The 18,121-nt window shown below is 38.4% G+C and overlaps 1 protein-coding gene across 10 annotated transcripts in view; it reads right to left on the bottom strand.

Annotated features, from left to right (window-relative positions):
* Positions 1 to 18,121, bottom strand: part of LOC120538749 (ryanodine receptor 1-like) — a 364,839-nt gene that overhangs the window by 203,924 nt on the left and 142,794 nt on the right. For all 10 annotated transcript variants that reach the window (XM_039768185.1, XM_039768186.1, XM_039768187.1 and 7 more), the window contains 8 exons: positions 16,008 to 16,208; positions 13,110 to 13,221; positions 9,160 to 9,303; positions 8,780 to 9,053; positions 8,321 to 8,435; positions 7,198 to 7,330; positions 2,390 to 2,484; positions 404 to 539 (listed from right to left, as the gene is read on the bottom strand). In XM_039768185.1, the coding sequence (XP_039624119.1) occupies positions 404 to 539; positions 2,390 to 2,484; positions 7,198 to 7,330; positions 8,321 to 8,435; positions 8,780 to 9,053; positions 9,160 to 9,303; positions 13,110 to 13,221; positions 16,008 to 16,208 (1,210 nt within the window). The remainder of the gene's footprint in view (positions 1 to 403; positions 540 to 2,389; positions 2,485 to 7,197; positions 7,331 to 8,320; positions 8,436 to 8,779; positions 9,054 to 9,159; positions 9,304 to 13,109; positions 13,222 to 16,007; positions 16,209 to 18,121) is intronic.

Here is an 18,121-nt window from a genome sequence, read left to right as displayed (position 1 = left end):
TCAGCAGAACAGATGCTTTTACGTGTTTCCAAGACACGATGCAAACTCAGAGGTGATCGAGCTTTTTCAGTTGCAGCTCCAAAACTCTGGAACGATTTGCCGTTGCATGTTAGGCAGGCTCCTTCGCTAGCTGCCTTTAAATCCTTTTAAAAAACACATTTTTACTCTCTGGCTTTTAACCCAGTATGATATGTTGGCTATCTGCATACTGTATTGTTTTATTAAGAATCTCCTCAGTTCTTATGTGTTTATGTGTTTCTGTTTCATTTACCGTTATGGTTTTGTATGTCTGATATGTTGGGTTTTTATTGTACAGCACTTTGGTCAGCCTTGATGTCGCTTTATAAAGTTTTTTTTATTAAGTGCTTTATAAATAAATAAATATGACAGGAAGACAGCTTACCATTGACAAAGACAGCAAACCTAAGGAAGTCCAGGTAGCGTTCACCTCCACTAGGGTTCCAGCCAATGTCTGGGTAGCCCTTTGCTAGAAGCATAGGGCAGCTCTGTAGACCACATCCAGCCAAGTAGGTCACCACCTGAAACGGCGACAAAAGAGTTGTGTTAAAAGCCAAATAAAGCCTCTCTATTTCTCTATCTGAGATAACACATTACAGAATACATACCGGCACCTAATAAAATATATGTCAATTACCAAAATTCCCACTTATTTTTATTGATTTCTAACTTTCCTAGTATTTCCACTAATTAATAAAACAAAGTTATTATTAGCCAAGAGATTTAAAAGAATATACATATATGTTTTGACTATTTCAGCTTTGTCTTAATTCAAACACTTGCTCTTACAGGGTGGTCCAGATCTAATTATGCAATTTTCATTATGCTATAACTTATTAACTTTATTACATAGAGAATTCACAAAAAATTGGAGGACAAGTGGGACATTACATGGAAAATCAGTGAATGAATTCAATGTAAGTCCATTTTTGTTTATTACAAGATATTTTGAACAATTCTTTTGTCTTGTATTGTTTTCCCGCATTGCATTGAAAGTTGCATAATTAGATCTGGACCACCCTATACTACCTCATTACCCACATACTGGTCTACAACCAAGGTCAAACATCTCTCAGCTACCTCTTTGGTTAAGGTCTGGTGTCACATACAGTACACACATCAAAAGAGATGCTACTGTACTAAAACATAACTCCCATCGTCAAGACTGCTGGTTGTGATCCATCTTTTCAAAACTTTCTATTCCAAAAACATGAAAATGGGAATAAAGCATTTGATAAGGACAAACCTGAAATTAAAGGGCAAATCTTTTCAAAGAAGTAACATCTCCCAACATGGACAATGCCAGTGAGCCAAAAATATAACAATAGCGCATTTATTAGACAGGTATTTATTAGTTTGCATCCACTGAACAGTGTCATCTCCAGGCAGAGGAATAGCTTCAGTGACAGACTTTTGTCACTGTCCTGCTCCACTGACAGACTGAGGAGATCGTTCCTCCACCACACTATGCGACTCTTCAATTCCACCCGGGGGAGTAAATGCTAACATTACTCAAAGTTATTGTCTGCTTTTACATTCATTTTTATTACTATTTAATTTAATATTGTTTTTTGTATCAGTATACTGCTGCTGGATTATGTGAATTTCCCCTTGGGATTAATAAAGTATCTATCTATCTATCTATCTATCTATCTATCTATCTATCTATCTATCTATCTATCTATCTATCTATCTATCTATCTATCTATCTATCTCTATCTAGTATTGTGCCGTGGCTAAAACATTAGACTTTAACCTTTAAACCCAAATCTGCCTCACTGTGTAACTCAAAGGAAATCACTTGAACAAGTGTAAAACAAACCTGAAAACTATTGTAAAATATTCCAATCTTAATAAAAACTGCAAAAAATGTCTAATAATAATAACTAAACAAATAACATTAAAAACTGAGGGATATATACAAGGGACAACACAAGATATCAGAATAGTCATAGACTTTAAACATATACCAAGTGACACAGCCCAACCTGGAGTGTTTGCTAGGATGAGGAATGGCTCTTCAATGGCTGCAGGGAGACAAAGCTAGAACCCTCCATAGTGGTTTAAGTGTTCCTGCATCAATGAACCTTCAACAGTTGTACCGTTCTTGTTGTCTGTCATATTACAGGGGATAAACCAATTCTCTCCACTGGGAACCATATTCTGTTTTCTTTGTATGCCCTTTAGTTTTCTAAAGTAATCAACTATCTAACAGTACACTTACAGGACCTGTTGCCTCCATTAAATTCAAAATTCAGTGCTCCTAACTCTAGACCCATACAGTAAAAGAGCTCTGTCTAATATGGTTCTTCAAATGTCAAGTGTACTAACTTTAGAATAAAATTAATGCATTTTCGGCAAATTCACCTACCTTTTCAAGGTCCTGCTCCTGTAAAGCTAGCGCCAGCTCATTGTTATCAATCACGGAAGCAGCTGCAACATCAAGAGGAGTGGATCCTCTCATACCTGTCAAAAAAAGGTCCACTTATGTGATTGGTACTAGACAATCATATCATAAAATAGTGAAAATGTCAGATTTACTAAGTCTATGAGCCTGCATGGACATCAACTGTATAAATAATTTAGTCTGCAAAAACCGAGCTACAATGAATGAAGTATAAAATAAAGACTGTCCACTGTTGATGAAACAGAAATTTAATAAACCTTTTACAATGACTAAAATAGACTGCATACTGAGTTTTACTACATCTAAAACCTTGTTGTGTACTCTAAATCCTGATGTAAATTTTGGCTCCGAAGCAAGATGTCTATAAGTCAAACAACAGAATGCTCCGACCAAAATGTATTGCAACTTTTTACATCTTTTCCCAGATGTATTTAACAACAAACTAATCCTACTGCTTTTTTACAGTATTAAAGTAAGAATGCTGAACCTTTATTGTCTCTTTACATTATTCAGGACCTTTGAGTGATAAACATATAATAAATTATCCAGATTTTATACTGTAACTTTTCAGATAGATTGCGAATGGTGTTTAATAGACAGGATTTATTAGACAGGAAATACTGTTATCACTTATAGTATGGTTAATTGTACAGTAATATACTTACTGTAATATATTCTTATAAAACTAACAAAGGGTCGAAAAACAAAAAAAAAAAAGAAATAACTAGCGTCTAGGATAAAACTGTACAAAATAATCCATCCATTTTCCAACCCACTGAATCCGAACACAGGGGTCTGCTGGAGCCAATCCCAGGCACAAGGCAGGAATCCAATCTTGGGCTGGGTGCCAACCCATTGCAGGACACACACAAACACACATTAGGGCCAAATTTAGAATCGCCAATGCACCTAACCTGCATGTCTTTGGACTGTGGGAGGAAACCCACGCAGACACGGGGAGAACATGCAAACTCCACACAGGGAGGACCCGGGAAGTGAACCCGGGTCTCCTAACTGCGAGGCAGCAGCGCTACCACTGCGCCACCGTGCCGCCCATACAAAATAATGTGTACTGTAATTACATTTATCACTTATGAAGTTTAATGTGTTACAGGTTAAATTATTGTAATCAGATTAGAAGTTATTGAGTAAAATTTTGCTACTTGAGTTACACATAGGGCGGTACGGTGGCGCAGTGGTAGTGCTGCTGCCTCGCAGTTAGGAGACCCGGGTTCACTTCCCAGGTCCTCCCTGCGTGGAATTTGCATGTTCTCCCCGTGTCTGCGTGGGTTTCTTCCCACAATCCAAAGACATGCCGGTTAGGTGGATTGGCGATTCTAAATTGGCCCTGGTGTGTGCTTGGTGTGTTTGTGTGTGTCCTGCGGTGGGTTGGCACCCTGCCTGGGATTGGTTCCTGCCTTGTGCCCTGTGTTGGCTGGGATTGGCTCCAGCAGACCCCCGTGACCCTGTGTTCGGATTCAGCGGGTTGGAAAATGGGTGGATGAGTTACACATATATTTCTAAGCAAATAATAATAAACATTACATGGGACGTCTGAGTGAACAGGGCCCAGTAAATATATTGAAGGGTATTGAATTTCATGTATGGTTTGAGGAGTCAAGTCTACATTGTGGCAGACAGCCAGGGTTTAAGCCTGTCCGAGATGTCTAGAAGACTATACCTCCCCTGGACCACGAGCGGGCAGCTGCCCAGTTCTGTAAGGGGGCCACGGGAAGCGAGCATGGAAGCTCAACCCTATTGGGTCTCGTGGCCCCTACAGGGGTGCACCCAGAGGATTGTGGAGCCCTGGATGTCAGCACTTCTGCCACACCCAGAAGTGCTTCCGGAAGAAATAGCAGGGACACCTGGAGTGCTTCCGGGTGCTCATGAGGCACTTCCGCCACACCGGGAAGTGCCACCGGAAGACTGTCACAGAAAACCTGGAGCACATCCAGGTGGCTATAAAAGAGGCCGCCTCCGTCGATGAGCCGGAGTCGGGAGGAAGAAGGCAATACTGGGAAGGAGAGGAGGATAGGAGGCAGGAGACGTCCGGATGGGTGAGATCCCAATTGAACAAGGGTGTGTGGTGCATGGGCACTGTGTGATGTGCTGAACTTTGTAAATAAATGTGTGTGAATACGGGACATTCTGTGTTTGTCTGTTTGTGTCCAGACTAACCTACCACAACATTAAGGATCTTGATAACAATGAAAATAACAATCTGGTTAAGTTGGCAGATAACACAAAACTCTTTGTAAAGCCAGATGATGTGAATAAGCTAAATCATTAAGACAGACATGAACACAACGCAAGGATAGTCAGATACAATTTAAAGGTCCTGCAAATTTATAATGTAAAAATGTTAGATTTCTATAGACAGTTGGAGGTTGGAGATTTGAAAGTACACCTTTTAAAAAGAACCTAGGAGTGGTAGGGAAAGGAATTAGTCGACTGGAACACAGGCATTCATTTACAGTAAGTTCTTTAACAAGAACACAAGGACACACATTTCTAAACAGTAAATTTAGAAAGGTTTTCTTAACACAAATAACCATAGATATATGGACTAAGTTACCAAGTGGTGCGGTAGATAGTGGTACTTTGTGAACCTTTGTGGAAACTCACCTGGATGTAACTTTGGAGAAATTAAGTGAATAGGACTGACATATGACGGGGTGAATGGCATGTTCTTGTCAAAATTGTTCTAATGCTCTGACATGCTTTTTTGATAAAATAAACAGCATCAAGGGAGGAAAGACCTACAGACACGTGCATATTTATTGTTTTATGCAATAAATTGCGGTGCTAGCCTTTACTTAATGATCAGTAGCTGAAGTTATATACTGAAGTAACCATTACATTATCAAAGGATGCTGACAATGATAACATCAACCAAATTAGACTGATCGACATAAATTATCAGAAATCAGACAACATACAAAAATTACGTGGCATATCTGGCAAAGTGGTTTTACAACAACAACATGGCCATGAGCATTACTGAAGCAAAAGAGCACCTTGCGGACTTGCAGAGAGAGTTAGCATGGATTTAGTGAAAGTAAAAACTGTTAACTTATGTCAAGTTCTTTAATGTTGCACATCTTTTACAACTTTGGCTTGAGCCAGAACAATATAATGAGAATGTAATACTCCAAGGCACAAGGGTGCTTGTACTTTCTTATTGACATTGAGACGGTATAAGTGAATACTTCTCAACTACAGAAAGTGGTTTCACACATTAGTGATGCAACTCAATGTCTTTTGACATACATGACTTCTTTTTATTAACAATAAACTGTCAAAAACTAGTGGCTCTCATATATGAATGAGTTCCATTCCTGTGGACATTTATAGCCTGAGTATATAAGACAGAAAAATTCCCATTAATGAATTAATAAGTAAAAAAAAATGTTTTGTCACTTATTTTACAGGGAAAGTTTTCCATCCATCCATTTTCTAACCCGCTGAATCCGAATACAGGGTCACGGGGGTCTGCTGGAGCCAATCCCAGCCAACACAGGGCACAAGGCAGGAACCAATCCTGGGCAGGGTGCCAACCCACCACAGGACACACACTAGGGCCAATTTAGAATTGCCAATCCACCTAACCTGCATGTCTTCGGATTGTGGGAGGAAACCGGAGCGCCCAGAGGAAACCCACGCAGACACGGGGAGAACATGCAAACTCCACGCAGGGAGGACCCGGGAAGCGAACCCGGGTCTCCTAACTGCGAGGCAGCAGCGCTACCACTGCGCCACCGTGCCGCCCAGGGAAAGTTTTAAAATCAATAAAATGAAAGTGAAGCATGATTGATGGCAGAGGGAAACCCCTAGAAAAGTCTGCATCATCACCACAAATTCATATTTGTGTTTATACATTTTATTGCATGTATTTTACATAATAAAAATATACATCATAAAACTTAACTTCAGAAAAATTCTTTTTCAAAAAAATGACAGCTTTCTTAGACAGCAATGCACTGCAAATTTGATTGCATGACTACTGCAGAGATTCAATACATGTAATGATGTGCTCAGTGGTTTTATTTCATTATATTCCATTGCTCTGAATTATATATTTGTGTGCTTACCAGAGGCACCTTATGTTTGTCTGACAGTTACAATCTCTCCGTAGCATTGGGTGTTTTGAGTTATCAGTGCAAGTCTGAAGCATTTCATTGTGTACAATAAAGTTCTGTTTGCTCTAGTCTGTTGTGCATGCACTCTCAGGCATAGATATTGTAAATCAAAAATATTTTAGGTTTAATTTGCATTGTTATGACACATTGTCACCCCATGAAAACCCAATTCCACCCTTCTAAATTTGTTCTGGTGCCATCTCTGCAGTGTAGCAATACCACTGTACTTTAAATAATAAAACACATGCTTCATGTGTAAGTAAAAATCAAGTTGATAGCCGAAAAACAAATGGAATTCTACTAAGAAGAAAAATGACAGATGTAGCCCAAGAAATGTCTATACAGTACCATTCTGAAACAATCCTGCAAGTTGTAGTGCTTTTCTACTTTTTTCTACTTTTTTTCTACTTTCTTTTTGTTTTATGGCTGTGTAATTTTCCTTTTATTGACCTTTTTATTTGTTATTAAGAAAACAAGTGTGATTAATAATATTAAAATTTTGGTTAAACATAAAAATACAAACATAACCTTCAAGTACATTGTCCAACTCCAAAACAATCCAATATTTAAGTGAACCCAAGAAAGGACTGGCTTATTTCAGCTTCAGACATTCTAGAAAAACAAAAATCTCACCTAATCCAATGCCGCTGTTTTCAAGTAAGTAGCTCAAATGATCAAACATAGCCCTCTGGTTTTGGCGGCTGATGCGACAGAAATAACACAGAAATCGACAGCAGTTGGTCACCATCTTGGGAAATCTGATCTCCTGAAGAAAATAAATGTTAAAAAAAAAATGTTATTTTAGGTCACAGAGAACCCAATGCATTTTTTTGAAGTAGAAAGCGAATTCTTAGTGAGCACAGCAGTAATTATTATAGAGACTGTCAATGTTATTTAGCATGGAATACATGTCTATATACTACTAATAATAATAATTAACAATAAAATAATAATTATTTACATTTATATAGTTATTTTTCACATCACTATAAGCTGTGCTTCAACCAAAAAAATACAATAGGCATACTTAAGCACTTGACCATTCATTTAATTCAGTTTAATTTAAACATTTTAGTCACATTATTACTATACTAGGGGGTTCATCCCCTCCTCGACAACGGCCTGTGCTACACACCAGCCACTTTGTGTCTCTGCCGCTCGTGTTGTGAAGAGGAGGGCTGAACGAACCCAAGAAGATACGGTTGCTCCTCTGAAACCCCCTATTAAGCGGTGATACAATGGGAAACAAATACAGTTTTTTTTTAACTTCATTTTTGTTCGATCTGCTGCTAACTGGCTGCTACTGCCGTGCCATGTGATCTGCATCTAGCACAGTTCTTCAAACATTTAAAAGCCCTTTACAGTAGCTGTCCTATTCTTTGCCTTTTATTTCTGGCCCCAGGCATGGTTAAATCTCTTGGCACAAAGTCTTGTATCGCGGGACATGAGTTCTTGATAATTTTTTAGTTTATAATTTAAAAACGGAATAAGAATCTAAAAATCTAACAACATCACATTAAAGTTAGATAAAGTCTGAAAAGAATCATACCAAACATACATAGTTAGGTTTTAAAAGAAGCCCGATTTAAAGCATGACAAAAAATGTCACATAAAATCGTTGCACAAAATCGTTTGCAGTTTTAGGCTTAGGATTTTACATATATAGAGTAGATGATCTTAAACAAAAATGGAGCTTAAATGTCACATTTTACCAACATCAGATTCACAGTAAACACTGTATTGAATAAAACAATACCTTTGAGTCTCCTCCACCAAGTACATTGACCATGACCTCCATTACTGTTTCATGCATCCCTAGTGCCCGCATCAGATTTGGGTGCTGATAGAACACTTTGTTGTTCATAATGTTTCTAAAGAAGGTAAAATAAAAAGACTAGTTAATAACACTGGTTTCCCTTTGCCTGCCTGAACCATCACCAGTGTAAGTCAGAACCACTTTAATATTTTCAAAGTATAGTAGAGAAAGGACTAGTTATTATAGGACACTATTAATCTGATGTACAGTACCTAATTTAAATAAAGAGCTATCTAAAAAATATATATATATATTTGCTAATTTAATCATGCCATCTCATTGAAGTATTTTTAGCATATCCTCACAACCTTTTAGTTCATACAAACTAAAACTCTGGTTACTGAACATCCTGTTAAGATGTAATTTTCTTTTGTATATCAACACAGTACTTTCACACACCCAATACTTTGAATCATCAGTCTTTCCTCCTCAGGCCCCATCTGTACAATTAATAGTGATCGTATTTGTCCTAGGCACTCCAGAAGATTCATGGTGTCTTCCACAGATATGGCATTGATGGTGTATGCTTTGGGAACAGCACGAATGAGCTCCCCAATACCATCATACTGTCGGTGCAGTAGACTAAACATGAGACGCACTAGTTCTGGATTCTGAATGAATGATTCCTGGGCCCATTGCACCATGGTTTGAGAAATGAGCTCCTGTAAGGTACCTACATAAAAAATGCAAGAATGATTCACTACATTGTAGTAATGCCAATCAACAAATGGAAAATTAAAATGACTAACAGTTCTATGGCCTGACTAAAACAATCTTACTGGGCTTTGTTTCTTCCTCTGGTTCTGCTTCTTCTTCCACCTTCTTCTTACGCAAGTTCTTCACCTTATCCAACAAGCTACGCAGTCTTCCACGAAAGGAAGTGTCCTGCTCTTCCTCCTCCTCTTCCTGCTCAATATGGACTCCTGAAAAAGTAGAACATTTTTGAAATTAACAGACTTTACCTTCTTACTGAAAACAATCTGACTCACTAGAGAATGCTTCTGTAGTGGAGTTCTTGGGACTGCATTGCCTTATTGACGCAAGAAAGCTAAATCCATTACCATAGCATTAAAATATCACAAAAATAAACCATATTGCATTACTTCAGTGCAAGCTGAATGCTTGTTTTCAGATGCTTTTTTGAAGGATTAAGGTCAGACAGGAGTTGCCACACAACACATTTAAAATTAAATTAAGTGTAAGGAACAAGACAAATTTGTAAACTGTTAGTCAGATCAACATTAAAACAGTACCTTAGTTAAGCTTTATTATGCTTAAAAAGCTTGATATTCCAGCTCTATTTTTTCAGGTCAGGTTGGGGAGCATGCACTGGTACAGCACGTTGCTGCACTCACCATACGACAAAACAGCTCAGGATCCTGGTTGGCAACCACCCGAGGCAGACACACGGTCCAGTCCCACCATCCGGAAATAACCTTCTATCTGCTATAGCCAGGTGTTATGTGGGTGTCCCCTTGGTCTGGTCCAGCCACTCGGGTTCTCAACAACAAGGATCCTGCGAGCCGTATCCCCTTCGGGGAATCGCGCCAAATGGTCGCAGTGCTATAACTGACACTTCCTCACAATGCAGGTAATGTGCCTCATTCGGGACTCCATTCCTCATCTGACACAAAGTCAAACCAGCGGAACCCAAGGTTTCTCCGAAGAGACACATTACCAAAGGAGTCCAGTCTTCGTCTAAGATCACTGGATAGCGTCCATGTCTTGCAACAATATAGCATGACAGGAAGCACCAGGAATCTAAAGACTTGGACCTTCGACCTTTTGCATAGATATCGGGAGTGCCACACTCCCCTTTGCAGAGACTTCATGACTCCCCATGCTTTCCCAATCTGTCTATTGACTTCATAAGAAGGGTCACCAGAGACATGAATGTCACTGCCAAGGTAAGTAAACCTCTCAAAAAAGGTTGACACTCTCTCGGCAGACAGACACACTGCTGATGGCTGTGCCTAAGAGGTCACTAAAGGCCTGGATCTTGGTTTTTATCCAGGACACTCGCATACCCAGACACTCAGATTCTTCGCTCAGTGTCTCGAGAGCTCTGATCAGAGACTACATTGACTCCACAAAGATCATAGCATCATTGGTAAAGTCAAGATCAATGAATTTTTCTTCGCTAACAGATGCCCCACCGCCGCTGGACCCCACAACCTTGCCCAATGCCCAGTCCATACAAGCACTGAACAGAGTAGGAGCAAGAACACACCCCTGATGAACCCCAGAATTCATCTCTGGGAAAAACGCAGAGGTTCTGCCTCCATTCTGTACAGCACTCACCATACTGGTGTGCAGGTCGGCCATGACATCCAGAAACCTTGAAGGGATCCCACAAAGTCCCACAGGGCATCTCCACCAACTGAGTAAAACACTTTCCGAAATTCGACAAAGGCTGCAAAGAAACTCTGGTGATATTTGCATTTGCGCTCCATGAGAACCCTCAGTACCAGGATGCAGTCGATGGTAGGTGAGCAAGCAATCACGGAACTTATTGAGAATGACCCTAGCAAGAACCTTACCCAGCACCAAAAGCAGTGTTATCCCCCTGTAGTTGCCACAATCCAGGCGATCACCCTTCCCTTTCCAGTTAGAGACAACAAGTCCCATTTTCCAGTCAATTGGGATGACACCAGTCTCCCAAATGGAAGCAAAGTTTGCCAGGGGCACAGTCTTACCACCAGCCTGGAGAAGTTCACTCCGGATACCACAGATCCCAGGGCCTTCCCTACCCTCTCTATGATATCCAGGGTGCCTTGAGAGATGAAACTCCTCCTTCTGGGAACACTGGTAACACCAACACAACCCTCAGCAACCTTTATGGTCTTGTCACGGAAGATCTTCCACATCACATTAGGATCAGCAGTCACATCCAAATCCGTAAGTTCCTCACACAAACTGCATGAAAAATCACCAGAAAAAACCTGATTTTGGAGTCTGGCCAGGTCCAGCCTCATTCTCCTAGTATGTGGTAACCTACTGGACCTAAGCAGGATCTTCAGAGTAGCAACAACAAGTCTGTGGTCAGAATTCACAAACTTCACAAACTGGGCACTTCTGCAGTCCTTGCAGTTTTGTAAGAGCCTCCAGCATCTGCTCACAAATATACGATCGATCTTCTTCACCGCACCACTAGTATTGTAGTACTAAGTCCAACAATGTGGCTCAGGGTGCTGGAACCAGGATCCAGCGATTTGCAGCTCCTGGCCTCTTGCAAAGTCAAGGAACATGGAGCCACTTTCACCACGGTCACCAGACCCATGGAGATTGAGACAATCCTCGTAGCCAGCCCTGTCACTGCCAGTGGCTACATTGAACATTTGGAGCATATACTGAGACATAAGACAAGGCACCCAGAGAGTGCCGAAATCTGACTCTCATAATACACTTGTTGAAAGGAGTGAAATTGGACACCATCAAGAGAAGCTGATCCGCTACAGCAACACCTACTCCCTGAGGCAATGTCTCAGCACCACACCAGTTCTGATCCCCAATAGGCCTGACCCAACTGGCTCTCTGACGGTTTTGACTCTTCTAGGTATGGGGCTACCGAGGGCTTTTTCCCATCCCCTCTGTAATGTGAGCAGCAGAACAGAATCCTGTCTGTCATCTCGGAGCTGAGTGAAGTTTTTTTTTATGGTGGCTGGAGTGGCTGCCATAACCCCCATGATTCCCCAGCAAGCTGGAGGACCTCTTGTAGGGCCGGATGCAGTTTAACATCATACCCAGTTTTTGCTTTACTTAAAAAATAAAGTATAGACACAAGTTGCGGTGGGCTGGCGCCCTGCCCGGGGTTTGTTTCCTGCCTTGCGCCCTGTGTTGGCTGGGATTGGCTCCAGCAGACCCCGATGACCCTGTAGTTAGGATATAGCGGGTTGGATAATGGATGGATGGATGGTATAGACACAAGTTAAAATGCAGCTCACTTTAAAATATTCAAGCCAATGTGATATAAACAATTAACATGTGTACATGCAGTAGTAGACACATGACATCCAATAGACTATGTACAAAAAATAAAAGCTGCAAAAAGGTCAAAATTTCAAAAAATGTATAAACAGGAATATTTCCGAATTATGTCAATCTTGACAGTTGAACTTTTACAATATATAGTGTATTGTATGTGTGCTTGATTGCTTTGAGATACCACCAAAGTTTTTATTATTTTTGTTGTTTTTTTCAAATGAAGATGTCAATATAAACAATTTTTTTTTCACTTTTAGTGTTAAAGCACAACTACACATTTACTGGTGAAATTCCTTTGTTGCTACATAAATGAAATAGTTTCAAGGTGACACCTTAAGAAATACAGTAGGTGGAACTGTCTTTTGAATAGTTTACATATTTAATGAACAGGGTATGTTCACTAAGTTCACTACTCTGTTGGATCTATTGTCCTTCACTTCCTTATCCTGACTTATCAGATTTATATGCTTTCAGTTTTGTTCTTCCCCATGATAAAAATATGATTACTACATTTTTTTTGCAGGCCAGACAGTCATTTCTTATTATTTGACCTGTAATGCTGGAATTTGTGAATTGTAAAACAAGGTTTTTTACAGACCAATACAAATAAATCCTTGTATCTTTATTGTATATACAACCTAGAAGAGTAAAATTCCAGAACACTCAGAGATTAGGCAATGATATCCAATAAATAACTTCAAATTAGCACACTTGCTAGGATAAGACAGAAGAGAAAAGTATTTACCACAATGAGTCAGTAAATCATTGTGAAATTCAATTAGCTCATCCCTGATGTCGTCTGGTACTGGGCATTCTTCTTCGTCCGGACAGTGCTTAAAGTTCAGAAGCATGTTCACCTGTGTGGAGAAAACAAATTAACAACATGTGACATAAGATTTTATTTTCCAAATCAAAACACTACATATTTTCCTTACTAGATTGCTTAAGTTTTTATTACGACTACATGCCTAATGCAACAACGTCAGCGTTAAGCAAAATGTAACATTTATTGTCTGTAATTTTGAACTAAGTGTGCATTGTATATGCAGTTTAAAAATACATGGAGTTCAAAATTTATAGAATAAAAAGGTGTATTTCTTGCTTGTTAATTCTACATAATGATAAAACATTAAATAAGAAATGACTGAAATTAAAAATAATGCAGTGGAGACATGCTAAATATTGGAAATTCTGATAAGTAAAAAATAATTTGCTCTTTTAGGTCTGCCTTCATAGCAGGAGCATCTCATAACCTCAAATTCACAGATTCAAATTTACTCTATGCAGTTGTGCAGAGATCTGTAAAGTTTTTCCGACCCCTTCCAAAGCTGGTATATTCCTAGAGAAAGGTGCAATACTAGCCACTTCCAAAGTCTTCTAGTGATTTAAGAAAACATGCCTTCCCCTTTTCTGAGACATGCTTATGATGAAAACGTAAGCTGTCTATTTTCTTGAGGTTGGATACATTGCTTTTTTTGAGGTTGCATATTTGCTTGTCTCTCACAGCAGCTATCGTTGGTGGAGTTTTGAAATTTCCCATTCATGCACCCCTAATGCAGACATGCACATGAAACCTTATTCCCGCAACTCAACATGAATTTACTGCATTATTTTGCAATAATTATTGCATATTACCAAAGAATATTGCCTACCACTGCTGGTTATCATTGTGAACTTGTGTGCTTCTGAGCCTTAGTGACAGCACGTGAGGGAGAGGGTTAAGCATGCACATAGCATATAATCAAATGACAAGAACTGAGTAGATGATATAAATATACATTTGATTTTATTCAGTTTAAAGTTTAATAGGTTTAGTACAAATGTTTTGACATATGCAGAACTATTATTCCTAACTAGTGATGACAGAAGCATGCTAAGTTTACTTCGTCATGTTTGGAAAAATCTCAAGAAATGTTTGTGAACTTTGACAAATACAGCAAAATGCATTGAAGTCAATTGAAAAAAAAGTAACTGAAATATTTTTGAGTGGATTATAATTGTGCAATAGTCTTTCAAGTGTACCTTATGGCTAGGGAAGATTCTGGCGACTATGCTGGACTGATTATTATGGGCAGAATTATGACCTGAGCTGTGAGGCAGCAGTGCTCACAACTGCGCCACCAAGCCTCTAGCAACACATGACATATATGGAATGATGACCACAAACAAAAAACACAATAAAAATATTATATATATATATACTATTACAGTTACAGAGTTCAATTCTTTGCATTTTTGAAGCTATATTTCAGCCAGCATGCAACCATGGTGTGAAATTTGTCAGCTGGAATGTCTTCTTTGTTACTGATCAATTTATACAGATACTTCATATTTTTCTTCAATCAAGAAAATAGAAATGCCTTGTAAATGGTAATGAATCCTTTGTTGTTACTCTCCCACAGTAACTCACTGATTTGAGTAATCTCATATTCAAATATTCTCAGTATTAGTCAGCTATCGTAACTTCAAATAAAAACACTGAAAGTTATTTTTTTTGCCTATGTTTTTTAAACACATGCAGAGTGCAAATACAGCTGGAGTAGTGCACATGTGGTGACAACACACATGCATAAAAGTTCCACACATGGCTACTACAGCTTACGATGTTACACTGATCTTGTAAAGGTTAATGGGGCATTGAGAAAAAAATGCTTATCTGTGCTGGCTGTATGGTACATTTCCAGGAAAATATTCAGCAAACAAGGCTTATCAGTGAACAGTAGTGCGAAAAACACTTTGGCAAATATTCTTAACTCTGTGTGCCAGAGTCTACATGGATTTTGTAGGTTCTCTCCCCATATATTCAATAATTGCTTTTTATCAGTGTGTTTACTGGTGGAAAATAACCTGTTTTAACATTGAATACTGAAAATGTTTTAGTAATACTTGTCAATTACCAAAATGTTTAGTCCTTCATATTCTATAAAGTAACAAATATCTATACCAGATATATATACTGTTATGTATGAAAGCATAAAGACTGAGTGATCGTGTGACATTTTTTTCAGTGATAATTGTGTACTTGTCTACAGAACAGGGAAATTCAATAATGCCAATAACAGCGCATAAAGATGCTTTTTCAAGGTGATATGGATACACTGGAGGAAACTGCACCCCTGGGGCTGAAAGGTGGCAGAGACAGAAGACGACTAGTGAGGTGAAGCACACAACCAGTCTCAATCTCACAAAAATATTTAGCTTTTTGCTGTTTTTCCTTCCTAAAGTGACACAGATACACCGCGTTTTAATATGTGTGCAATGTCAAGATGCCAATCAATACTCGATAACACTCTCGGCTTCAAAACTGTATATATTCTATAAGTTTAAGGCTTTTGTTTTCACATTTGGACCTTGGTATCCTTTACATCCATTTTAAAGTGCAAGAGGAAGCTAGGCATTTTTTAATAGAACATAGTTTCATGTGTCAAATCTATATATACCGTGATTGTGAAGATATAACTTTAACTTGAAAAATATTGAACTTATTCATTAACTGTTCAAAGTCAGTATCTGTGCTCTTCAAACAACTCACTAGCAGACAAATCTATATTTTCTTTGATCTGTACATTTCTGAGAAACAGAAGTTTCCTTCTGATGAGTCTACCAAGTTGTTGGAGGGAGAAATGCTCCAATCGTATCTTACCTGTTCTTGGGGAGGTGAGCGGAACTCTCTAGTCTTGCGAGCAGTTTCAGCAGCTGACATTGTAAATGCCATCATTAGCTCATTGTAACGCTGCCGCTGATTGCTCTGAACCAGATTTACAAACTTGTCTGAAAAGGAGATGACGGCCTCAACTCTGTGTCTCAGTTCACAGTCACAAAAATACTGAAGAAGGTTGCACATCTGCCAAAAAATAAAAAGTCAAAAGGAATGTTTCATAATTTTACTAATACATCAACTTATTCATCCATCCACATATTCTAAAAATGCATGTATTCTTGAATTACAGAGTCATGCAGAGCAGAAGCCTATGCTAACAACTTAAGGTAGGTTTCAGTAGAAACCAACACCTGATCGGACAGAGAAAAGGTGAACTGTGAGCAAAAGTGCTAGGTGCAGTCGTACCGTGCTATCTTCCTTCTACACCTGAGAAATCAGAATGTTTTCATTAGGATTTCATTCCTGGGGATAACTTTAGTGGGTAAAGTAGTGAGGATGTTAACCAATATTAAATCTTGTTGGGGCTATTATGTCCCACAAGATGTTTACAAGACTAGCCATACCTACATGCTAGTTACAGCAATGGCTCCAATGACCTAAGACAGAAAGAGTGTGTTTTGAAAACTAGAGTAATTATCACATCATTTTACAGGATTTTAGACATTTCAAATGGTAGCTTCTAGCAAGTAAGCTATAATTGCAGAAGTTCCTGAACAAGTAATATTCCACTTTTTTATAACATTATAATAACCTGTGAGTATAGTGTTTCCCCATCTGATTGGAGGTCTATGAGTAAGTTCCTACATAGCACAGATTACTAATGATGCCATATAATATGACAAGTATGTTTAATATACTCCTAACATTACACTCCCAAACCTGTATAATCAAAAAAAAGGATCGTGAAGAGCAGGTGCAGCATCACATAAAAAACAAAAACCAGCCCAGCATAGCACACTAGTACATTGTAGGTCTACACGATTAATTGTCTCAAAGTCCTTATTTCAATTTGTTTTTCAATGTGATCTGAATAAGAACATAGTCAGTTGTTAAATACCTCCTTGTATCCTTCAAGCTCCAATGGGCACACGAAGATTACAAACCAAATCACTTTTACATGACAAAAGAAAAGATTCCCATTAATCACTGTAATGAATGAGGGTTACAAAAATGATTAACATCCTTTAAAAATGGTTACGCAACTATTTTTGAAATGTTGCATTTCCCTCTCTATATAATGGATATCGAGAGAAAACTGAAACAGAGTTGAGACATGCAGAATAATTCATAGCTACAGTATAACAGATTCACACTATAGCAGAACCTTGAAGTCCCCCATTTGCTCAAAAGTTAATTTTATTAGTACATACTTTACACTAAATAGCCATTTTTTACAACATATATTTTTTTCTTGACTGTCACACAGGTGCAGCTATTGTAGAGGGGTTTAAGGAAAAATTAAGAGGAGAAGATGAGCTGCATAACAACAGATAATGGGGTCAAATGTTTCTCTTAACTGCTGGCAAGGATTTCAGTCTTTTAGCTACAGGCCACAACTTGCCATAGGCAGACTACTGTTTCATTGTCTTCTTAGGTATATGAATTTAATAGTCATAATATGGTCAACAAGCAACTGCGGTTAAATAAACAAGAGTAACTCATTAAAACTGTCTGCAGTATCCTTGATTATGTTTAAATAATAATCACAACTATAACTTAAATAATATATAACTTATATAATATATATATATATATATATATAATAATGTATAATAATAGTATATATATAAATAAGTTATGTAATATATAACTTAAATAACAACTTAAACAATCTCACTCCATCGTATATTTCAGAATGTCTCTCACCTTACACTCCAAATCGTAACCTTAGATGTTCAAATGAGTGTCTGATTATTATTGAAACAGCTAAACTTAAAAGAAGTGGTGAGGTGGCCTTCTGCTATTATGCACCTAAAATCTGGAATAGCTTACTGATAGAAATTCGCCAGGCTAATACAGAGGAGCGCTTTGAAACACTGCTAAAAACTCATTACTTTAATATGGCTTTCTCATAGCTTCATTTTAATTTAACCCTG

This window comes from Polypterus senegalus, chromosome 11 (assembly GCF_016835505.1).
Source record: "Polypterus senegalus isolate Bchr_013 chromosome 11, ASM1683550v1, whole genome shotgun sequence".
Lineage (NCBI taxonomy): Eukaryota > Metazoa > Chordata > Cladistia > Polypteriformes > Polypteridae > Polypterus > Polypterus senegalus.
The sequence above is the reverse complement of the archived record's forward strand: the minus strand, read 5'-3'. Positions and strand labels throughout refer to the sequence as shown.